At 37.7% G+C, this 25,831-nt stretch overlaps 1 protein-coding gene across 8 annotated transcripts; it reads right to left on the bottom strand.

Annotated features, from left to right (window-relative positions):
* Positions 1–523: 523 nt before the first annotated feature.
* On the bottom strand, positions 524–25,819 carry DCUN1D2 (defective in cullin neddylation 1 domain containing 2). 8 transcript variants are annotated; one of them, XM_056328914.1, is made up of 8 exons: positions 25,680–25,819; positions 23,033–23,429; positions 19,791–19,959; positions 17,006–17,136; positions 12,058–12,225; positions 4,211–4,293; positions 1,732–1,828; positions 524–1,009 (listed from the first exon to the last, which is right to left on the bottom strand). In XM_056328914.1, the coding sequence occupies exons 2-8, from the start codon at positions 23,205–23,207 to the stop codon at positions 930–932; spliced, it is 903 nt and encodes a 300-aa protein (XP_056184889.1). In that variant the 5' UTR covers positions 23,208–23,429; positions 25,680–25,819; the 3' UTR covers positions 524–929. The 8 variants fall into 8 exon arrangements, 5 of the variants coding, with proteins under 5 accessions (XP_056184889.1, XP_056184891.1, XP_056184886.1 ...); XM_056328916.1 differs by having other exon boundaries at positions 12,058–12,171; positions 23,033–23,249; positions 25,680–25,817; XM_056328911.1 differs by having other exon boundaries at positions 23,033–23,249; positions 25,680–25,817.
* Between the last annotated feature and the right edge of the window lie 12 nt (positions 25,820–25,831).

Here is a 25,831-nt window from a genome sequence, read left to right on the forward strand (position 1 = left end):
CATTTATAACTATGTTGCATTTAGCTAGAATTTATGGTATGTTTCAGGCTACAAATAAAACTGGAAGTTATATTCCATCAGTTCATTATTTAAAATAAATAAAACATAATTGAAGACTTAACTGAATTATGATAATCAAACATGAGTTGTAAAAGCATCTTTGGTTGTTTAATAACTACTTTAAGATGGTTAATAGAAAAAAGCTAGAGTTGCAACACCACATAAAGCAGCAGCCCTTCCTCAGCAATGCTACTGTTACATGTCCAAGCACTTCAAGAAAAATAATGAGGAAGTTAATCTCACTGGGAAAAACCAAGAGGCTGTATGTAATCAATCTATACATCTAGGACCCAAAAATACAAATTTTAAATTTTGGCAACAAGTAAAAAAAGCGTAAGTGTTATTTGTTTTGTTACATTTCTACATTAGGACAGATCCATGGAACTAACTTTTATAAAAATACAACATACTGCATAAGTTTTATTTAGGGATTTAATTTATATACCACAAATACTGCTCTTAATATAAGTACAATATAATACAGTTTTATTTATGTAACTGCTGGTGTTCACTTTGGATCATGAACTGAATGGCATGCTGTGCTGTCAAAACTTTAATAAAACGGCCTCTAGGTAAACTTCTCCAAAGTATAAAATCACGCAAAATCTACATCCTATATGATACAACCAGTACAATGATTGAAGCCAATAGCCTACAAACAGCCTGGACTATCTTCCGAGTTTGTTCTTGAAGTGTTCAAGAGTCAGCAATCATTTTCTTTAGGCAGAAAGGAAGAATTTCAGTTTTGTCTGCAGAATCTCATCACGACCACCGAAACCAGCATCAATGTGCACAGTTATCAGTTAACAAATCTTCATTACCTAATGCAGTTCAGAGCACATGTTTAGTCCAAACTGACAAGTCTGGGGTTAGGAAGTTTTACGTTTTCCTCCTGTGACTACTGGTCGTGCATATTCCACGAAATCATCTATAAGAACAGGCCATGCTCCTAAAAAGAAGTCAAGCAATTCAGAAATTAATGTATAATTTTCAGCAATAAATGGATGTAGTCTTTAAATACAAAGGAGCAGAAGCTCACTGACATTTCTGGCCTAGTCTAGCTTTAACTTGCATGAGATTATAAACACATGAAAAAAAGCATCTAACTAATAAATTAGACATTTGAACCTCTTCTTGCAGCTATAGTTCTAAGTGTATTTAAAGCATAAAACCCCCACGCTGCCAAGTTTATAAACATCAGCTGATAGCAAAACCATAGCATTCCTATTAGAGCCATTCATAACTTGAGAAATATTTCTGTACACAGTCATTCCAAAACAGGGTTTGCAGGATTAGTAGCAAAGTGTAAATTGCTTCTAGATTAATAAAAAAAAATGCCCATATAGACATTCCTGCCATTAGAAAAATGATGTATTTCCTTGCAAGTAGCAAAAAATACAGTTTCACTGCAACTCTGATAGCATAACAGGTTCAAACAGCATGCGCTATAACATGGTGTGATAGTATCTTTACTTCTGTTTACACACTACACCAAACTAGTTCACCTTCTTATCTTTACCGTTTTGGCAACAAGTATGACACTATATTTGCAGCTAAATCTCTAAAGGTAAACAAATTAAGACAGAAGGTAGCAGCACGCTCAGTTGTTCATTTACAGCAATATTTTAATTCCACTGTACCCATTTTTGAAGATATTCAAGTACTGCTTACCTTCTTCATCATAGTTGGACATATCATCTGCAATCATATTTCCAAAGTCTAACAAAAGATTCCAAGTATCTTTTGGAATTGATCTTTTATGATGTTCCTATAAAGGAGGAAAAATGGTACTGTTCAATCCAAACTATTTTCAAATTCCACACCAGTATTTTATATTGATGAATACAGAAATACATGTTTTAAGTATTTTTTTCTTCTTCTCTACATCTTTTTTTTAATTATTAAATAAAGTTCAGAGCTTCCAAAGAAAGCTACAAGGTAAACTGCAACTAAAGGAGGCAAAAAAGTGTAAGAAGTCTTTAACAGATGTATTTCTTCCACTTCTTCCATTCTGCTTTTAGGGTGTGTGTGTTCCTAACTCACTATGAAAAAGAATAAACCAAATGCACTTTATACTTCTACTTACTGGCATCCATTCCAGGTTCTGAAACTGTGCAGCCATGGGTTAGCATTCTGTCATTTCAACCCGAGTCCTTTTTTCCTTATCCCAGTTTCTCTTTCAACTTGTTGGTTATAGTTGCACCTATGCTCTTCTCACTCCCAGACTGCCTTCCGAACACGCCACCTCAGCCTCTCTTCAGCTAGCTATTTTCTCCTTCACCACAATGCACTACCTGCATCTGCTCCACTTCTGCCCAGTCTCCTTTTTCCCAGTCTGTTCTGTCCTCCACTACCATCTCCTTGACTAATTTCAGATGCGCTTTCTGCATCACCCCATTCACAAGTACTAGTTACCACCCCGGCCAGTTTGAGCAGCACTCATAAAACTTCAGTTCTAGTCAGCGTTCTCTCAGCTTTTAAATTTAACACTCCCAAGAACAGAGAGTGTGTGGGGAAGCACAATTACTAAGCAGTTGAGAGCTATAGGATCAAGTCAGGCGATTCACATCTCCCGTCATCTGTTGATACTGTTATACTACCTGAAGACAGCAGGTGATTAATAGGGAATTAAATTTCAACACCTAGTTCTGGTTTACAGTAAAAAGTTGCAACTGCATGAAAAAACTTGCTCAGTGAAGGGTTGGGTTTTTTTGTGTTTGTGGTTTTGGTTTTGTATTGTGGGGCAGGTTTTTTTTTTTTTGTTGTTTGTATTGAGAAGAATAAATCACATTTCAAAAATCTGGAACTCTATCAAAATGAGCATGTTGTCCAACACAACAGCAAATGTGCCTTCTCATTCAAGGCAAAGGTCGTATCTTGACTGCAAAAAACATGACAAGCAAACATACCTTCTGGAAAAGGTTCCTTAAAATAAGCAAAATGCAAACAATAAAAAAAACCCCAACCCCATCCTAAAGAATCCCAACCTGCTTCCTTCTGAGGTTGAATTTTTTTTAATCTAAACATTTTTTCTGAAGTAAACATACAGGTTAAATATTTGTAGCAAAGTAAGACATTTTATACCAGATCATCTAGATTATTGCTTGAAGCAGAGATCTGCCAAACCGTATGTTGTAACAAACTTGATCACATAGCCAAGTGGGAAAAAAAGTTAAAGACTTTTTCTTCAGTTACATCTATAGATCTGAATTTGGATGTGTTAAGTGTGAAACATGAAATGTCACAAGTTCTCCTGATGAAAGTGGCACATTATTCAGTGAATAATAAATATACTGTCCAAAGATTTAGAAGAAACTTCAGAAAACACTGTGAAAAATATACACTTCCCCTATTAAGCACTGGTGATTATGGGACAAAATGCAGAAAGACTTCCTAGTTCTCCTAAATTACAGATAAAAAGATAGATTGGGGAAAAAAAAAGGTAAATTATACATTATGTAACATTATATAAGGTGGATTTTTTTTTTCAAGTGCATAGAAATGCAAATTTAGAAACATGGATGAATGAATCAGGTCTTTAATAAGAGTATTTTGCAATTCCTAAAGTTTAATTTATGCATCTTTACTGTGCTGCCCACAGAATTAAAACCAGTAATAGAAAACTGTCAAGATCAGCTCACAACTATTATCTAAAAAATGAGTCAAAATAACTACTCAGGCAGAACTTCCACTTAAAAAGAGAAGTCTCTCAGGTTAAGTCAGTCATAACAGGATTGACATTTAAAAAAAGACTGGAGTTTACGCATTAATACCACAGAAGGGAGGGCATGGTAAAATACTTGATTGACAATCATCACAGCTACCTTGAGAAAAAAGACAACATAAGTTCAATCTACAATCATGACTTCCTTTCATGCAGAAGCTTTTCTTAAGTAGGAGGATGCAGTATCAAGCAAGCAGAATGCTTTATTGCTTTACTATATCTTTTTGCATTCTTCTTGATCAGAAAATTATACAGAGAAGATTTAGTTTGGCTTGATTTAAGACTATTTTATATCAGTTTCCAAAAAGGAACAAGTTTGAAGGAAGTATTCAGACATCCTGTCTTTTTCTTTATTGTAAGCACATAGCCTACAGGCCAGACAACTGTAGACTAAGACAGTCAGGAAGCAATATGGTACATACTTACCATCAAAAATTTATTCCAAAGATCTAGAAATTTAAACCTTCCTGACAAGACTAAATTCCAATATGCAATTGCCATTTCTAGATCTGCAAGAGAAAGCAACATGTAAACATTACAGCACATTATATGCAATAAAACAATACTACATTCAGTACATTATGATACAAATGAATAACATTATTCTAAAATCACTACAAAAATTATAAGGAATGTTTTCTACTCTCACTAAACCCAAAAAACTCAGGACAAGCAGTAATGGTATAAATTGCATATTGAACATCACAGTCATAAAGATTAAAATTTTTCTGTCACCATCCAACAGTGCAAGATTAAAGCTACTTTCAGTCTACAGAAACAGAACAAAGCAGTTATCACTAACTTTGCCTACAAATAAAAAAATACAAACACAACAATATTGACAGAAACCCAAGCGTTTAAGTCTGCAGGTGCCAATTCCCGTTAATTTATCACATTTTAGACACACTTGACTTTAAAGGGAATTTAAGGACACAAGGGAATTAAAAAAACATACTTGTCTGGGGCATGGTAATTCCTCAGACCCCTTACAGTAATAATTCTCTTCTTCTGGAATCATTCAACAGACCAACACCTACACCCAATACTGAAAATAGAAGTCCAAGAAAGCAGCCCTTCTTCTGCACCATGACCAGTGATGTGAAAGCAGAGTTCAGCTCATGCATGCCAACAGGAGGATGCAGCACCGCCGCACATTCAAGTGGAAAAGTAGGAGCAATATTAGATGCAGCATAAGAGTAAAAAGGATGTTTTCTTGAAGGCCTGTTTTCATCCTCAGCAACTCACAATACCTAATGGCTTCTGGGCTTGGTCCCACAGGTAACGGCACTAAATGTATGCATACTGCTGTGCAACCACAAAACAAAGCACAGCCTTTCTGAAACCACAAAAAGATTTCACGTTGTGCTTTCAGTGTAAAGTAAGTATAAACAAAATATGAAACTTAATAGCAAGTACTGTCATAGCAGGTAAGGCAGAAGCTTGACCTACACCTACAAGAAAGGAACAAGGTATTTGAAGTTGTACACACCACATTACAAACCAAAGGACACTGTCACCTGAAATCAAGTTTCAGGTCTGAAAGGGATGTTCCAGATTTTAACACAGCTAGTTCCCTGGAGTCTGTATCATAGAGGGCTGAGGCCCAGACAAAGTGCAAGATTTGCAAGATGCAGAGAAATGCAATATGCCTATACCTGGCTATAGAGACAGGGCTGCCAGTGCCTGTTCTACTACAATCAAACTGCTTTTCAGTACAGAACTTGCTTTATGCCCTAATAAACTTCTTTAAGTCCTTCCTGTCTTTGCCACCATGCTCACTTTTCACAGAAAATAAGAGAATAGTTAATAGCGTTTACTTGCTGTTTAGATATGCAGATTACTCAGATCAGTTATCCCAGATGAAAAGCAAAAGAAATGGGAAGGGAGAAACTTTAATAATCTTAAGGGTTTTTAAACTTCACTGTGAAGTGACCAGCTTTGATCCCATTCACTCAGGCTTCTTTAGGAAGACTCAACCTTTCCAAGACAATCTTGCAAATCTTATCATGTGACAACATTAAGGAGAATGATCCTGAAGAAAAAACACCTTAATAGCAGAACAGTTTTTATACTTCTGATGGAAATATTCATTGGAAAAAGGAAGATGGTACAGGTAAAGAAACAAAGATGGTTACAGATGCCACAATAAAATTAAAGGGGAAGGAAGAGGCCATACTTCCTCGTTCGTTTGGGTATGTGTAAAATTTAGTATTATATTAGGGTAAACTTGATTATTGCAAAATTGCATTTAACACAATGCATGTGAAGTACTATCTTAATTAAGTTGATACTTGAGGGATACAGTATATGTGTGTGCAAATGGATTCTCCTGCACAAAGATACAGGAATTATTTGTTATAATGTAAAACAAAATCATACCCTGCTGAGTATGCCGTTCTGTAGTGGCCGAAACTGGTCCACATGAGAGCTGCTCTCCCCATCAAGCACACTGACAGAACACCTGATCTTGGTTAAAATTAGCTCAAGAAAATAATAAAAAAAGTAAATCTTCCCCATCTGATTCCCTGCAATCACAGAAACCCACGAACTAACGCAGGAGACACTTGAACAAAAGGACTAGATGGGACTATCGCTTTTGGTAGTAGTGCCAGTTTATGCAGTCTTAAAGCTCTCAAGAAAACTAGGCCTTCAGGTGTGCTGCACCCTCAGGGGATATGGCTGACATACTGAAGATAATTCCCTACCTAGGCTGAAAAACTTAGCACCACAGGAGAGAAAAGAGAATTTTTCTGCTTTAAATGGAAAACCTAGTTACAGAGTTCCAGCTCGACATTAGGATGCTGATAGTAGTATCAGTAACAGAATGCTGTGGTGTTCATGCATCAGCTACAATTAGTGCAGCACTAAAAAGAGAAAACAAACAAAAAAAGCCTTATTCCATCCAAGTTCTGCATCCTCATAGGAAGATGTGTTTGCAAGGCATGGATTCCTTAGGCAGGCTTAGGCATACCTGTTTCAATGCTGCATAGATATGAAGGCATCACTACAAATAAAATAAAACCAGAAGTACATTACAAAAATGCTGGTTTTGTACCAAAAATATGTTTCCCACATTACAGGCTAAGTTTTATAAATGGAAAAGACAGCTGCATGAATCTCTAGAAACTCACACCTAAGCAAGGACCAGTTTACAAGAGACTTCACTGCAAACATCCATGTTCACACTCAAAACATAAAAATTGTAAGCAGTTAATGTTTAAAGAACATCATAAAAATACCAGGTCATTTACTGTAACTTACACAACAGTTTGAGATTTCCCTTCACCCCAAAATATTTGCAGTGTCAATATCTAGTGAGTATTATATATCATGCAGCCCCTTCTGTATAATGGTTTTATACTCCAAAGTTTTTACATACATTGAAAGCAAGCTTCAATACCTAGATATTCACCTTTCTGGATATCTAGTCTAGTTGTGGCTACATACTACAGAAAGCTTTATAGATGCTGTAAAACCCTAAGAACTGAGTCACCTAAAAGCGATACCAATTACCATTGCAAAATTATTAAAACCAGATTTAAAAAAAATTAAATATATATAATATCTAAATAAAACAAGTTCAAGGAGGAGGAGAAGGTTAGTATAATAATGTTCTGATTTAAAACATTTTGTTGAATTGTGTTTATTTTAGTAAATATGTTTTAGTATGTTTTAAAAGTTCTTTACATTTTTGAATTATTTAAACAATCAGCTTTCCACAAAGTGAGCTACTCACAGAAGTAAGGCATTTTGAAGTATGATTTATTCTGAAACATTAAAGCCTCATTATATAATTGTTTAACCCCCCCCCCAGTCACTTCTACCTTGTGTAAACATAAAGCTTGACGTGAAAACTTGAAGTGATAACAAATAAGCACAATTAATGCAGAAGGAAAAATAAATTACCAGTTAGACAGCCTGTGTCTACTTTCAGGATTTGATCAAATGTTTATCTTGATCAAAGATAAATCAACAAAATCATATCATAAAAAAATAATCAAATTAAGTTCCTCATCCCTTTGCTATGATTTTGGACAAGGGCAATGAAGTCATTGAACACAAGTAATCAAGGAAATGAGAAGACAGAAAGATAAATCAACAGATAGCAAGGAACTGGCTGAAGAGTAGGATTTATGAGGAACATGAAATGAAGTTCATTCAGACCTGCTGTGTCGAAACAGTACACTGGGACTGCAGCACTTGTCATCCTCTGCCAAACAGAGCTCTCCAGCGCTCAGACTGCCCTACTATCAAGAGCTGTTTGTGCAGTCATGTTTGAAGCTGTGAGAATATTAAAACTAATTCACCAAAGTTACTGATACAATTTAAAAGCAAAAAAGACTAAAGGCATTACATTGGCTTCCTAATGACATTTTGAAATCTTTGAAGTTATTTATAAGACTACTTCAATAGTAGCCACCGTTGTCCTCAGAATCCCTAGATAGCATATTAACTAGGAGCTGTACATTATGATGGTAGAGTCTATCATGTTTTAGAGCTTGGAAACAAGTAATTTATTTTAAATGCATCTTTTGAGTTTAACTCATTGTCCCAATGTTGCCTTTTCTTCCTTTATTGATGTGGGATCATCTCATCAATATTGTAAAGCTTTGCTACTTCATATGTCATCTCTAGGAGAGACTCTGGGCAGCTTGTTATAAGCATCAGTGCTCACCAATAAGTTTCATTCAAAGACTACTCTCTCAAACTACATAGGCAGCTTTTTTTTTTTTTTTTACTCCAAAATAGCAGGATGCATCAGCTTTACACAGTACATCTACAAAAAAAAAAAAAAAAATCCCCCATATTAGTAAAGAATGTAACAAAGCTTGTAGGAGGAAAAAGTTAATTTTATTAGCCTTGTTAGTGAAAAAAAAAAAAAAAAGACAAAAATTTGGAAATGAAAGTTTTAGAGCCAAGAGCCCTTTGTTTGAGGCTTTCTCTCCACAGTGCTTTAACCAAAACTTACTCTACAAATGTGAAAACAAAAAGAGCAGCCCACAAACTCTCCTGTTCCTCATAATGCATAAAAAATTAATTTGGACAGGCACAAGACACAGAGACCTATTTTTTCATTCAACCACCTTGTAAAAATACATATAGCTTCTGTAAGATGCTGAACTTCAGATGTTTGCTTTTATAGTCAGTCATACAGTTTGCCCTAAAGTATCATTTGGTTGATACTGTTTAATCTCTCTCCTCTTGATTTCTCACTGGGACCCCAGGCAACTGTCACATAAAGCTTAAACAAAAGCATAAAGTTACTTTGTTTCAATAAAATTCCTGGACACCCTGCCAAAATTGGTGCCGATGTGGCAACAGTGGAAACTGGTGTCAATCTGCCTCAACAACTGGACTATCACACTACCTGTCCAACAAATATCAAATGAATACTTGCAAGATTGAGTGAGTTACTCGATTCCTTGTTTCCTCATCTGTGAATGATTTTAAGAGTCTTCTTTGGCCTCCAAATTACTAAGAACATGGACACAAAAATTAGTTTCTTTCCCAATCAGAAGGTTTTCTTCTTCTACAAACAAATAAAATCTATACAGCAAAATAACCAGAAAATATCATCAGGGTTCAGCCTAAAACCCCTTCACCAAATTGCCAAAAGTTTAGAGCAAAATAGCCCTTATCTGCAATTAGGAGCTCCCCAACAAAAAGAGAGAAGAGGGAAAACAGGTGAAGGGTATGATACAAACAGAGGAAGTGGCTGAAAACTCAGGGTCCAGCTGAGCTGGATCCATTCATCCCTGCAAAGCTGTAAGCAAAGACCTTCCCAGCACTCTACGTTAGGGGATGTATAATGCACAGCACCAGCGTTAAGTCCCTGTGGTAGACAGGGGAGAGTGGTGAAGCACAGCATGTGGATATCAGAAGAGCTCAGCGGGAATCAGGCAGGGTCTGACTGTGCTTATTAATGCTTATCTCAGCATCTGCCATGGTGAAGCAGGCTGATTCCATGCAGAAGCTTTCATGTTTATTATCTTGAGTATCAACTGTACAAAAGCAGATAAACTGCTTCTGAATGTGAGGTAGGCTTAGAAGATGATAGCTATCTAAACATCAATTTGAGTGCAGCCTAATGAACTTGACTGTAGCCAGTTTCAAAATCCTTCCGTCTCAGCAAATCTCTCCATGTACAATTGAGATAAACTACAACAGATGACTTAAAGTTGACTGGATATACACTTCCTAAGTAAGAGGCAAACACGAGTAAAGGAATCAATGAGGCATTGCTAGAATTGGCCGTTATGCCACTCTCTTGCTGCTATTGGCCTTTTTTGGTCAGATGCACCCTGCTCTATACTAAGCTTCTTTTAGATTGCTGGTATTTTCAGAAAGAAAAACATGCCCAAAAATAAAGCAAGGACCATACACACAGACCAAGGCCATTGAAACACCTAAAATAAGGCATTCACAGACCTCTTCCAAAATAAACATGAAACTCATTTATTGAACTCCCTCCTCAGCTTCTTCCATCCACTCACTTTTACAAATGGATCAATCTAATTCTTCATTGAAAGTGGAGGAAATCTTGATAACTAGTTGGGGGGTGGGGCGGGGGGAAATCCTTCCCTAAAGTCTAGGTGTCTCTTCAAAGAGTCTTGAGATACTGCTATGATGAAAGCCAAAGCTGATGTTGCTTCAATTAAAAAGAGCATATTATACTCATCTGCTCATAGAAGATGCAACCTCCTTGAAGTCCACATACCGGATGCAAAGATAGTCATTCTTCTGGTCTTGAGGTAATATTTGATTCAAGTCTGAATGCCCTCCTCATGTATCATCTCTTGCTTGATCCCAGGAAACTGGCAGAGAGAAGGAAGCACAACCTTTTGAGCCAGCAAGCAGGCGAAGGGACCACAAAGGAGTGATGAAGGACCAAATTTGCTTTTTGTTTCCATTTTGGAAGTCGAAGACCATGAAAGAATGAATTAAGTTCCTCCACGGTGCTGAAACAAACTGTGGTAAACTCCTGAGATGAGGAATCTCCTGAACATGTCTTGTCAGGGCTCAAAGGGAGACCCATCAAGAGACTCACAGTAAGTATCCAGTTACACACACACACAAAAAAAAAAAAAAAAGAAAAAAAGATGGAGCTAAGGTCTTGTTTTGAGCTTGAACAGTGTCCTTAGAAATCTCACTGCTCTGTATACAACATGACAAAAGATCTACAACCCTCTTCTTCAGTGCACTTATCAACCAAGAGCTAGGATGCATAATCTCACTCAGATTGCAGTAGAAAAAGCTAAAGCTTGGGAGCACAAGGTGAGATAAACCTCTCCAAGTCTGCACCCTGCAAATCTTACAGATTTATTGTACTAAATATAGTAGTGAGAACATGAGAGAGCAGGTTAGACAGAATCATAGTTATCCATAACACTTTGTGAATGTCTCCTGACAAACCAGACCTTAATAAACTACACCTTTTATGTTATCTCAAAATACAGACAAAAAACCCACTCAGATGAAGTTTAATATATCAAAATATTATGCCTGCCAGGTCCAACATGCAGTCAGTGAGATGGCACTGCTGTGTTGAAATCTTGCAATCTTTTTTCCTGAATTCCGTCCACCACTTAGAGAGCAATAGTCTTAACAGTTATAAGCATCCATCTTTTTCTTAGATAATAATCAAACCTATCCCAATGTATTTGAAAGACACTTGACGGTTCGGTCCTGAGTAACATCAATCAGAACATAATTTTCTGCTTAAAGAAAATCACAGTAGATCTCATGCAACATGCTTTTCCTTCCTGCATCTCATTACTTAGATGAGCTATCACCTAGGGGGCACTGGTACTACTTTTACTTTTCCAAACAGCACGTGTCCAGACTGAAGCACACTACTTGACAATATTAAGCTAACAAAAGTAAATTTTATTTCTTTTTTTATTTCTAACATTCAAGTTGGATAAGACTATAGAGACAGAAGTCCTGCAGATATAAAGAGAAATAAAGAATCCCTAGTACCACCACACAAACTACAGAAAAAGAGAGACTCCTATAAAAGGCAGCCCTACTTCTAGGAATGAGTATTCTGAATGAGAATTCTAGGAATGGTATATTGAACACTGTGCCTGTTTTGGGGAATGACAGAATACATGCAACTTAATTTACTGGAGAGGATTCTTCCAATCTAATTACATAAAAGCAGAATTTCTTGAATTGGTTTTGAGGGAAGCTGTAGAATAAGAAGAAATTAAAAAACAATGGAAGACAGGCTGTTCTAAAAATGAACTAAACACAAAACTGCACACACACACCTCTCTCCTCCGGGCCACTTTTCTGGAGCAAACTCTGCTGCATTGTGAAGATGACGGTGTTGGGTATCACCAAAATAATTTCTAAGAATGGCTTCTGTGCCTTCCCACTCCCACCTGTACAAATGGCGGCTGGTTTAATAAAAGGTACTATGCATCCTGCTAAAATTTCTGGAAAGAGAAATGTTTGGGATACACAGAGATTTTCTTCAATATATGCTCCAGGCAAAAGGGTTCAATGAAAACTGACAGTAATCTCAGAAACGACTTCTAGAAATTCAGTCTGAAAGTGCTGGTACCCAAAGTGAAGCTAGACATGGTGAAATTCATCTTGGTATGCCAAAGGAACCTCAGACTGCTACCTACCATCTTTAAGATTTCACAGAGATTAAAAGGAGGTTCTAAAAGAACCTCAGTGGTTTTCTGCCAAATTGGGAGAAAATAACTCATCCATGGGGGTCAGTCCTGTATCTAACATCATCTATGACTCAACTAACTCAGCTGATACAACAAAGAAAACCTGTATTAAATCTGCAACTTATACAAAACCTACAAAAAGTATAGCATGTTAGAGGACAGGATTAGAATTCAAAATTATTTGGACAAGCTGAAAAACCACTTGGAAGTAAGAAAGATTTCATTAAAGAGAAGTACAAAGTCTATAGCTAGTGGGAATAATCAACTGCAGAAATGCAAGATCAGAATTAAGTGGGTGCATTGCAGTTCTGCAGAAACCCGATAATATAATAGATCACAAACCGCAGACAGTGCCAGTGTTATAAACATAATCAAACTCAAAAATGGGATGTAAAAAACCCCCAAAATATTTAAGGTGCATGGAAGATACCTAGGCCTGTTGGGTACTACAAGACATGAGAAAGTTAGATCAATTGGACTGCAAGGGAAAAGAGAGTTGGAAGATATAATTCCATCATTACAGATTTGGAAGATAAAATTTTTCAGGGTAGTCTGTTTTACTCAGTCTAGATACTATGGGAAGATGCAGACACACTTGCCAAACATAGAAAAAGTTGTTACTAACTCTAAGGAAACGTATTCTGCATATTTACCCTGGATGGTTAAGTACTGAAATGGAGAATTCAGGAACAAAGATTTAAGGTATATGCTAGAAAAAGAAAAAAAAAATAAATCTAACAATAGGTTTGAACAAGTGTGGGCATAGACATGAGACCTGCCATCAGAAATTCAAGATGATATTATTATATGAAGGCAGTGGCACTCAAACTTTCAGCCAGAGGACCAGTGCCAATCAGAACTCAAATCTTGCTGATAACTATTGAAACTGAAAAGGCAAGTTAGTATATATTGCTAGCATACCACTGAACATTTGGTTAGAAAAACATCTGCCAGGAATGGTTTTGGTAGATGTCTATCCTGTCTGGCACAAGGCAATACACTATACAAGTTTTTCTCTATCTTTTAAATGTAAAGACCACCTGGAATCCATGAATCACTATTTCCTGATGTTCTTCAAGGGAGATGGGGCAAAAAATAAAGTAATAACTGCTGCTTATCACTTCTTAAAACAGCAGAAATTTTAAAAAAGTAATCTGAAACATATTAAAATACTGACAGAGCAATGAACATGACTCATAACCAAAGCATCGCTGTTTCAACATTTTAGAGGTATTTCAGCAATTTCTTATAGTTTCAATATGTTAAGATAATAAACGTGAAAAATAATTGCAGAAATGAGTCTTCTATGCCTAGCAGACATTTTTCTGGTGAGCTCTATTCTCAAGAGTTATTTCTGTTAAAAAAACCCACATGTGTTAGCACTTAGCCTGAAGGATCCAACAGAAGGACCATTTTAATTATGTCTTTTTTTATAAAAAAGTTTTTATTAACAATCTGCTAAGAATAAGAATTTCCCATGTGTTACTGGCACTATGTCAAATTTACTTAGTTTTCAAACAGGCGTATTCATAGATCATGTGTATACCTGAGAATCAAGCAATATTCTTTTAGCCTACAGACGACTCCCCTAAAGCAATGAATGCAACAGCTACCAGACTTGGTGATTTCAGCTCCAAGTGTAATAAGAGGAAGCACTGGATACTTCACCCCCCAGAAAAATCACATGAAAATGTTCTGTAATTGAATGTTCGGAAAGAATTCCTTTGATTATTTCCACTTCATTAATTAAAAGCATTCACTTTTATTCCTACTTGACATAAACTTACTGACCTCTTAGTCTTCAAGTCATAATTCAAATGTGAACATATGGGAATGAGCAAGCAAGCACTATCATGGGAGCACATCACCAGAAACATTTTACGGCAAGCACATAGGGCAGCAGCTTCGCAGCATCCTACACTTAGGCAGCACTGCGGGGTCATCTAACACACATGTGGGGAAGAAGGGGAGGTCAACACCTGACAACGACCTAGACAGAGATTTATACAAGCTTATTTGGTAACAAATCTAATTATACGTTCTCTTTAACTATCTGGACTAAATTCATAAAAGCATCCTAAGCCAAGGCTCCAAACTTAGTGATAGAGAAACAAAACTTCGTACACAGATGAGAGAAAACTCCCACATCTCCTTGACAATAGGGCACACAATCATTGGTACACAAATACCAAACACCTCTGGAGAGAGGGAAGGAAGATGGACAGTTTCTCATCCTAAAAGAAAATACATAGTGTATACAGAGTAAAAGATGCAAAATAAAAAAGCACCTAGGTCCGTATTAAATGTAGCTGAAGCAACTAGAATTCTCAGCTCATACTGACACTCTTGTAAGATAACTAATTTTTTTTCCTTGCTGAACACTTTTTTGCTGAAAGAGAACAGACGTAGCTCTTAGAATACTATCACAGCAGGAAGCAGTACATTGTACATGGCAACCTGTAAACTTATTAACTCCATCTCCTTGCTCCACTGAATATAATGGCATTTGCTGAAAAGATTTCAAATCCAAACCTATACAGTGTTAATTTTTATTTGGATAAGCTATCACTGACCTTGGTCACTCCACAATGTCCTATTAGTCAACATGCTTGCTCAACATTCTCTTTCTACTTGACCTATAGCGACCCAAGTTCACATCAGACAGAGATATGGTGTATCTCCACTGAAATGAAACCAGTGGCACCTGCTTATATTTAATATTTGGAATCACTTTAGAAAAAACAGTCGGACAAAACAGTATCACCAAAATACTGCCATGCAAGAACTAAGCACTATTTGGAATTAAGAAACAGTATTACAAGAATTATTAAAATTCCTGAAAACTGAGATCACCAACAGTTCCAATCAATACTTTCTATAGTTTATTTTAAGCTTTACTTTCATTTTTGCACTTCTTTCTTTCTCCTGCTAATACTTCAGCTCTTAGCGCAAGAAGGCACTTAGGTGTTCTATTGCCAAAAAGTACCATTTGTACACAACAAAGACAGACTTACAAACGAAAGGGACTCCATGCCAAATAAACAGAAGTAATGGAAACCAAGTAAGTTTCCTTTTTCCTCCTCATGTCAAATAAACAGTACATTCACTTCCACAATCTGGGTTGGGCTGCCTTCCCTCCTCCTCCTCTTTGTACAGGCTTAGGTGAAAAACTTCTGAGACATATTTCCCAAGTACGTGAGTTTCATATTGGAACTGATCCAATTAAAACAGGAAGCCATTTGTGACATTACTTTAGGTACCTCAAATTCCAGCTTCAGCTGTAACTGACTTACCTTTTCCACAATATGAAAGTACTAGGCTTTTTAATGAAGAGCGGCAAGAAACTGAACAACTAGCTAAGGGACCTGAATTCCAACCACCCTCACAGAACCACTACAAGACACTTTCATTTTTGCATCTGGAAAGGTGACATGTGACCCATGAAAGAGTGACACACAGAACGAAGAATGAAATTGCTGCAAAATATAAGGAAAAATGGTAACTGGCTAAGAGCTACCCACAGCTTAAAAAAGAAAAGAAAAAACCAGACACCAGGAAAGACAAGAGATACTATTCAAAGGAATTCCAAAGAAAAAAATGTGGAACAGACGCCTCTGGTTGGGGAGGTCTAAATCAACATTCTGCTCCCTCATCTCACTACTCTTCTAACAATTTTCGAGAAAAAGTGTTTATTAACAAGCTTGCCAAGTAACGCAGACACAGAGTTAAAGTGGCTATGCTAACACCCCCCCCCTTTCCTCTCACTCACAGCACAAAGAACTGGTACGGTGCTATTTGACATAAAAAACAGTTTAATTCCTCCCTACACAGTGTCTTTTGAAAGTGAACATTCAAAAAATTTGAAAGGATATCAGATTTCATCTTACAGATTTTTTCATCTATTCACAAACTATAGATAATTTTGATTTGAAGAGAAGAAAACATTGGAATTTAAATAATACATGCATTTTACTTCAGCAATACAAAACATGGGTTGGGATAAATCTCAGACTTCATAAAGAAAAATAATGTTATACTGTATAAACTGTATGCCTATTTCTAGTCATTATATTTGAACCAAGTCCATAATATTCTTTTTATAAGCTTTACATAAAAACTGTAAGCTAAAACTAAAAATTCTTGTAACAGTAACTTTTGCACAGAGTTTTCTCCCTCTTTTTAAGCCAATATGGACATCTTGTTTCAGTTGTTCTGAACAAAATGGAAAACACAAGGAGCTCACTAGCTCAGTCTTTAAAAAAAAAAAAAAAAATTATGACAGGTCTCTAAGAACTGCAGGAACTTCCCTTGACAAGATGAGAAAGAATGTCAATACTACAGAAACCCCCATTAAATTATCTGTACCAAGGGTACATTAAAGAAGAGATTAATTTAAAGATAGGAAAAAGGAGAAGTCAGTGAAAAATCAATAATGAATTTACTATAAAATCACCAATGAGAAAACTGTATTATTGGAAGTATTGGGAATTGACTTCACTGTCTGTAGATGATTCCTCGATTTTTTTCTACTTACCTAGACCTTTTTGTCCAGGGTTTTTAGCAAAGTTAAAAGTAAACTGATAAAAATCTTTAAACTTTGTTGGATCTTTTAGCTCTTGTTCCAGTCTTGGCAATAGAGCTTTTAGTTTTTCTGTGGTGTCACACCTGTTCAAAAGAGGTTACGTTATTTGTAAATATTTGACATTTTTTTCTCCCCCCCCTTAACTTCTAGTTTCAGAGCAAAATAAAACAGCAGTTAAGAAAAAAATAGAGTTTAAGTATACATATAGGGTATAAGATAAAAATAGAGTAATATTAAAAATGTAAACACTCATATGCCTTTACTAAACTGTTTTAAGTGGAACATTATATACAGGCATTCATTAAGTACACAACCCAAACAGGATTCAGTGGTTTAACTTTTCTCAGACTCTTCACAAGTTTATGAACTCAAACAACACTTGTTATTCTGTTCTTAAAGGCATACAGACCTCACTGACATCTGCTATCCTTTCCCCTTTTATAGCTCTTGTAACACAAGGTTGTGAGATTTTGCTTTAATCTAGATAGACCTTATTCCCTGCTCTACCTAAAAGAGCTACATACTACATTTACAGTTAGATTAGAGTTCCCAGCAAAATGAACTATTATTTGCAGTCATCCTCTCCCCACCATAGGACACTTGCAGATAAAAAAAGGAAAAGGGAAAAAAAAAAAAAAAAAGAGCTTTTGACAATAGCTTGAAGGCTGGCAAACTGCTTAACAGCCTGGCACAGGTAAGCTAAGATAGAATACATTACTGAGATTCTAACAGAAACACATTCCTTAGTAACACAAGACAGAAGCATTTCCAGTGAAAGCACCTGAGCTGACAATATGTAGTTTTAAAAGAAAGGGTTTCCTCCATAACAAGGAATAAAATGAATATTCAAGGTTTATAGGACATTACCAATACTTTGATTTGTACCTAGAAACTCAAAGCAAAGGAAGCAGGTTTCAAAGAAGCAGCTATCACAAATAACTGGCATTTAAAAGTTCTCAGTAGCTAAACATTTGTAGTTATTCTAAAGATTCAAGAGTAATTTTATTAAAGGATGGCTAACTATTGCAGAATCCATAAAAAAAAATGCAGATACAGTTTTAACTGTCTTGCATGGTACAGATAAAAATAAGTACCTTTCTGGCTTCCAGCAGTACCTGGTGGAGAAAAAGATAACGAATTCTGCCAACAGTCTTCACCTGACAACTTCATGGGGGCTCGATCTAGTTAACAATAGGGACATATATCATACCTTCCCATAGGTTTCTTAAAGGTGCTATATGAACTAAGCCTCAGGGAATTCTTTTCATTCACATCTTCACCTATCTTCAATGCTAAAAACTGCAGACACTACACCTTCAGTATGTAACAAAACCATTGCAAATTCTCAATAGGCACTATACCATGGCAAGCAGATACGATCGGATCATGCTCTCAAGAACACTATAACGCATGCTGAACAGAAGGAGATAAAAATCACAGACCTCAGTGGAACTGTATGAGAGACAGTCATAAGGACATAGGAGCAATGGGAAAATAAAGTTACAAAACAAAATCCAAGCCAAAAGACACAGGTGGTTTAGCAAAACCTTTTTAATCAGCTATATCAAATAATGCTGGCAGCCTTTAATGTAGCAGCATGAGCACTTGATTGCTGTCCATGGCTAGAAAATTGTAATTATTCTTAGAATTTCTATCCAAAGGGACAAAACAAAGCACTGGACTTCAGGTGATACCAAAAGTTATTTCATCACAATTTCTGAACACCCTTACCTAAACAGGAAAGCTTCGAAAGAAGTCAGTAACTGATGAGATCATTAACAATAATACTGCTAGGATCTCATCTCAAACCGCCACATTTGCTAGATGCTAGTCTGTTGTAGAACAGTGTTGGTAACGCACCATTCTAAGATCAAATGAAATTATTTAGCTACAAAAATTATGCACAAGTAATAAACTGTAATTCTCCACCTTTCTATTACAATCTGTTTAAAAAAATAATCATTTTGACACCTCTATGTACTAGAAATACTGCACCTCTTCCAAGGAAAAGTTATACACAAAATATTATTTTATGGTGATAAATGCTTGACTTTATTGCTAAACAGAGGCAACACCATTTAACCTCAAAGTCTATTAGCCAGAACAGTTCCATAATCAAGAAAAAAAAAATTATCAATTACATCACAGTCAAACTAAACAACCTTTTCTATTACCAATACCCTCACTTTTATTTCAGTTTTTCATAAGATATTCTGTACAAATGGAGTATCCAGTATACAAGGCATAAGAGAAAATTGTGGTCTGTAAAACTCGTAAAAAGAAAAAAAGTCCTATTTGGTGGTGGTAAGGTAAAGGGAAAGAATTGAAGGTTCTTTTCTGCTTTCCTGTTTCTTTTCTTTGTCAACACTAACGGAATTTCTTTTTTATTCATGCATCTCCAGTGACTTTCAGCTTTTAACGACCCACAGTCCAACTCAAAATCTTAACACAACCATGTGTATGTTTACTGTGAATCACATAGGATCAGCATATCCACTGCCTTCCTTGCTGTACAGGTAAGAATTATTTTGCTTCACCCTTTTGCAGTCATTGTTAAGGTTTTGCAGTAAAGCAGCAAATGAATGAAGATGAGACACTACAGGCATTTAGCACTTATTATGCTTGGCACCCACCTTACCAGCTTTTTGAAGCTTCACACTTGATTCAATTAAAAATGCTTTCAACAGAAACCGAGCTCAGGTCTTACATTATGAACTATGCAGAAATGAATACTTACCCCAATTCTGTCATGCCATCTACAAATTCCTTTTTACTGAATTCACATTGAGTAGCTGCCCTGAACTTCCATGCTACAACCAGAACACTGATACTGGCTGGGTCTAGGCTTAAATCATCACAGAACTGTTGAATCCCATCAATGCCAATTTTATTTTCATCTTGTGGGTCTGCAGTTCAAAATACAAAGAAGAGAATTGTAATTATTCACAAAAATATTTACAAATAATCATCCACATAGCTTTTATGTACTTCACAAATGTTTTCACTTGAAATCTAGTTAACATCAGTCTTGAAGAGTAGCTGCGAATAGATTAAGTATTCTGCAGACTCTCCTAGAAATTGGTTTGCAACTCCTTCCTAAATTCATAGCTAACAAATGAAATAGTTTTGTCTTCTTTCCACAATGCTCTATAAAAGATCTGAATTAACTGAGGAAATGCCTGACTACAGCTAAAAGCAGTAAGGCTGATAAACACATCAAAATGTACAACATACTTATTGGTTAGCATGTATTAAACTTTAAAAGAAAAAAGAAAATAAAAATAAACCCAAACCCAACAAAAATACATCTATCAAGTGAGCTCACAGATTTTTTTTTCCTCATAGGTATATAAGAGAATCCACTAACTGTTTAAAGACTACACTAAGTCAAATACTTTTTGGTTTTTAAATTCTAAGTCAGGAAAATCGCCAAAATATTGCTTAAATAATGCCTTAGCATTACAGGGTCTTAAGCTAAAGAATACATCATAGGAAATACTACATTTCACTAGAACTAAGTAATACCTTTTTTGAATGTCAGAGCCACACCTGGTAAATAACTTCCTCAGGGTGGATGTCACTAACAATTCTGCAACTGTAACAATTCTCTCTCAAAACCCCCCACAAACAAATAAAACAACCCCCCCTCTGCACGTAAACTTAAATTATTGGGGGAGAAAACAAGCTAACAAAATCATACCATTAGTTTTCAAAGCTTGACAGTTTACAAACTACAAAACTGTCTTTTCCAGCTTTTGATAGGAAGACATTTCAGTATTGTAAGTTGACTATGTAGAAAAGTGTCCCTCCAGTAAATTTAAGACTAACTCCTTCAGCTGGTAAGATTCTCAGCCATGCTATTTTTAATTCCTTATGCAATGAGTTGATAAAAAAAAAAATAATCAATCAACTCTAAAGAAAACTTTATTTTTTGGGGGTCTTAAGACTCATTGTCTTCTGCTTTTCCAGCCAATACTACAGTGGAAGAAATGTTAAAATGCAGAGAGGAAGTTAATTTAGCAAATAAAGACTTATACCCATTAAAGAATTACAGTCATGGTATAATTTAGGGACCTTTGAGCAGGAATAACAAACATCTATCCCACTATGTGCCTGATCTAGTTCCAAGACATGTAAAATACATTTCTTGTATATTTGGGAAGTAATTGAAGAATCAAAGGCAAAAACCATGCTGGTGTTGAAACCAGTGGAAAAATTCGGATTGACTTCAACAAGGACTGTTTCATCCTTATCATGTTTCACATCATCCAGGTAACCAGGAACAAAGACAAAATTGGTTTTTTGACAGAGTTGCTGGATAAACAACCAAGAAAACTAACAAAAGGACAGCACAGAAAATGAAAGATCTCTCATCTCAGATTTCAAATACAAGGCAACGTATGGAACATTCTGTAGGCCCTGTAGGACAAATGAATACCTTGTTCTTGTGTGGCCAATGACTCAGGTTTAAGTGACATATTTAAAAAGGAAAGATGCTTAACCAAAACTTTTACAGTTTTTTTCTGACATCTTGTGAAGGGTTTGTTCAAGTTTACAGCTTTACTTAAGTATTAAGGGTGCTAGAACTGCAAAGGTGTGCTGCTAACCAAAACACAGACATAAAACTGACTAAACTTCCTTTCACAAAAGCCAAGCCATGCAGCTTGCCACTGCTATAAACTTATGAATAATAAATAACATTCGTGATTTTTTCCATTTTAGATATCCTTAGCAGCATTTACAAATTGTATATAATTTTGACTGAGCAATCTCCAAGACTGACATGCAAGGCAAGATGTAGATATACGTTTCATATCTATGTACATCTCTCTCTCTCCCCTCCCCCACCGCCCCAAACAAATTTTAAAAGCGCTTGTCTTTTTTTTTTTTCTTTTTCCACAAAGGAAATGCTATAGTGTTGATGGCTCTTTGTCCCTACACAACTCATTACCACATAATAATGAAATATTAAGGAATGTCTATTCTTAAAATAGAACCCATTAGGTAAAGAGTAACAATACAATAAAGAGGTGGAAACAATATCATGAAGACAGCTTAAAGTGTATACAGGGCATGCCATATACTGCAATTCAAAAAGTACACAAAATCATAGTTGAGGAATTGTTAACAGTTCATTTTTTAAAACACGAGGTGCATGGATCTCAGCAGGGGCTGGTAATGGTTCCAGCCCACACTGCTCTAACATGTAATGAACAATGCACACATTCATGTCAGATGGCCACATTTCAGAAAGCACTTCTACCTGGATCTTGTACATTCTTATATTTACATGGCTATCTTTTCCTTTTATTTTTTTCCTGTTCTTGTTAACAACACTGTAAAAAAAAAAATGGAAAAGAAACAACTCTGCCTTTAATCCACTTCTCTGTGGCTTCCCCTCCAAGCCTTTCTGAACAGACACATCACTTTTGCTGTAATATGCCAGCACAAAGAAATAAGGGTGGAGTTTCTATGACTAGTTTTTGAGATTTCTTATTTGACTGTTTTGTCAGACTCCTAGCTGTAACATTATCTGAAACATTTTTTATTTTGATGTATAGAACTGCTACTATCTTTGAACAAAACTAACTCCCTCAAATATTAGTATAATTAGTATTATTTTGCTACACAAAGTACACTGTACATATATTTAACAGCAGCCACTGGCAAAAAATTAAGTTGCATAATAAGCTTTACTCTCCAACATATGCAGCTGACACTACTTCCTCATTATAGATTTAATTTCCTACTGCGAATTTACTTTAAGCTCTACAGGAATATCTACAGAAGTTGTGTACTGAACAATAAGAGCATTTAAAAGCTTTTTCATTCTTATCTCACTACCACAAAGTGAGAATCAAAAGCTAGCAATTTCTCCTTAGAAATCCTTAAGGATGGCAGAAGGAAAAACAGAAATTACACCCAAATGAAATAATTAGAACAAATACCCAAACCCCACAACTAAAAAAAAAGCCTTACCTTTGTATCGATTATACAATTGTTCTAATTTCTTCCTGTCTACTGAATTTTTCATGGATTCTTTGTAGTACAAGTCTGGATTCTGGAAGTAGTTGTCTGTTGCCACTTCTAGTTTCCACTCATTCTGCATTAAGCAGTATATAGCAGTCCTTTCACCAGCCTGGGTAAATGCCATAAACTGGCGGACCTTGTCCTTCTGAGACGATTTAAGCTTATGCTTTGGGATGCAAAAGAAGCAGGAAAGCCAATGAAGCTAATCCAGAAGTTTGTTTCAGCATTCTACTACTAATGCCTATCTTTAAATGGTTTTAGTTTTCTTGTTGATGACAACTTTCACTTCAGAATTACAGGAAGACAAAGCCTTGTTCTTCTGCAGTTAAAAACACAGCATTTTCTTCTGAAAATTGAAATAACAGCATCTATATATACATTTTTAGCAGCACATATTCTAGCAGTATTAAACTTGTATTTCTGCTTTATTGCTCACATATGCATGTTTTTCTGTTCTGCAACAGCAGTAAACAAGTTCCATCCCATAACAATATGGTTATCTTCCGAAAAATATGCCTAGTGGTTATACAAACAAGAAATGAAGAAGGCACAACTTAGAGATTCTGCGCAAGTCCTTCATACATGGAGGAAAACTGCTCAAGAGTTCTCCTAATATTTTCCTAGCAACAACGAACAATGTGAAATTTAATCATTTTAAGTGATCAGCTGAAAAAGGCAGAAGCGTTTCTCACATTTTTACGTTAGAAGCCACTGCCAACAGAAGACAGGAGACAAAAAGAAAATAGGCAAAGTGGACATGTCGGAGATTTGCTGAATGTTAGAACAAGACTATGAAGTTGCTATAAATGAGATCCAGAACTTTAACTCTGAAAACGATGTTTATACTATTAATATGTTAAACAAAACTGCCTATTAAAGTGGTACACAGGAACCAATGTTTCTCTTAATGGCAGCGACCGTATTGACACATCCCTAAACTTCTGCAACACCCAAGAGGTAGGTAGGAACAAGGATTCTATAGGGAGCAAATTTGCTATTAACATAATTCAACATTATTCTTTACATGAAGTTGGAAGAAGGAAATAGCTTAAATCAGACTCTGGGTTTAATGATATTCTGATCCTTTCCAAAGTTGTTAAACCATACTTAACATGTTCCAGGCCAACAATTAAGCTGAGAAATTTGCCTAAGTTCATCACTACTGCTTAAGTCATCAGGTATAACAGAAAACGTACTAGTCACTTGAATATCAGGGAAAAACTGAATCTTGATTCAGTGAGCAGTAAACATAGGACCATCTTTCAGTTTACATGTTATCTCTTGTACACATATGGGCGGTGACATCTTGACTACAGATGGTCCTGAGACAAGAAACACATCATGTAAACATGATAAGGACTGTGGCCTTTCCTACAAGATTTTTCAATTTTATGTCAGAAGAAACATGCAAAGTTTCTTTTTATACAAGAAGCAGCATGTAAAACGGGAAAAGAGCTGAAAAAATAACTACATCGTATTTTGGCAAGAAAAAACTCAATAATCCTTTGCAAGCTCTGCGTAACCTCCTCCTCCTCCCTGCCCCCCCCCCGCCCCCCCCAATTTTCATTAAAGCCTAACTACAACAGTCTCTGCGCTAAGATCTTCCTCCGTTCCATAAACTTCGTTTGAACAACAAACTTAGCGACGACCACTTTGAAACAGAGGTCTCGGACAACAATTCCCAAGTAAACCCCGCGTCCTCTTACGAGACTGCTTCCCACCGGGCATTTCTTAGGGATCTTTTCTAGGTTCAGAATGAAACGCCAAGTTATCTGAAGGCATGGGAGATAAGAAGCACGCTCGGCTGCCCGATCTGCTGCTCTGCCACGTCGTACGGCTGGTGCTCAGCGCCCTGCAGACAGCGGTACCTACACCACGGGGCGCAGGGGGTTCCAGCGTGCCCTCTACCCCGGGACCCCCAGCGAGCACCCAGGCACCAGGAAGCCACGTCTGAGAAGCCCCCGCAAGCCGGGGAGCTGCCCCACACCGCAAACCCGGCGGGGGAGCCGATGCTGGGGCAGCGCGGGCGGCGGCGGCAGCCGCCCTACGAACCCCGCACGGGGCAGCGCGCCCGCTCCTGCCGCCCCCCGCCCCGGGACGGGGCCGCGCACCGCGCCTCTCCCGCCGCTGCACCTGCCGCCTCCGGGGCTGGGGGGCCCGGCCGGTGCCGGAGCCCGGGACGCGGCGCGGCGGGGACCTGCCCCGCGAGCCCCAAGCCCAAAAAAGGGAAAGGCACGCGCCGCGCCGGCGGCCGGCGCTCGAAATACCCGCGGCGGCGCCCGCCCCGCCCGGCCCGGCCCCCTCCCCCCGCTCCCGGTGACCTTCCCCGCTCCCGGCACCGGCGGAGGGGCGGCGGGAGGGTGACCCCGCACGGTGCGCGCACCCTCCCGCGCGCCGCTCAGCCCCCCCCTCGCCCCCGGCCCGCGCGGACCCTGCCGCCCTGTGTGTCCCCCCCCGCCCCGAGTAGGGGAGCGGGACCCGGCGCCGAGGGAGGGGAGGGGAGCGGCGGGGGCGCTCAGCCCGCAGGGCCGGGCGGCTGGGGCTCGTCCCTTCACCCAGCCCCGCAGTTTCCCTACCCCCCACCCCAACAACCTACCATTTTATCACAGGCGCTTTGACCAACTTCGCTGCCCGGCGCCGCCTCCCGCGCAGGCGCGCACCGGCCCGCCCTCGCCGCCTATCGCCGGCCGCGCCGCGGGGACCCGGCGCAAAGGCGGAGCGCGGGGACGAGCCACCCGCCCGCCCGCG

This window comes from Falco biarmicus, chromosome 2 (genome assembly GCF_023638135.1).
Source record: "Falco biarmicus isolate bFalBia1 chromosome 2, bFalBia1.pri, whole genome shotgun sequence".
In the NCBI taxonomy this organism is placed as follows: domain Eukaryota; kingdom Metazoa; phylum Chordata; class Aves; order Falconiformes; family Falconidae; genus Falco; species Falco biarmicus.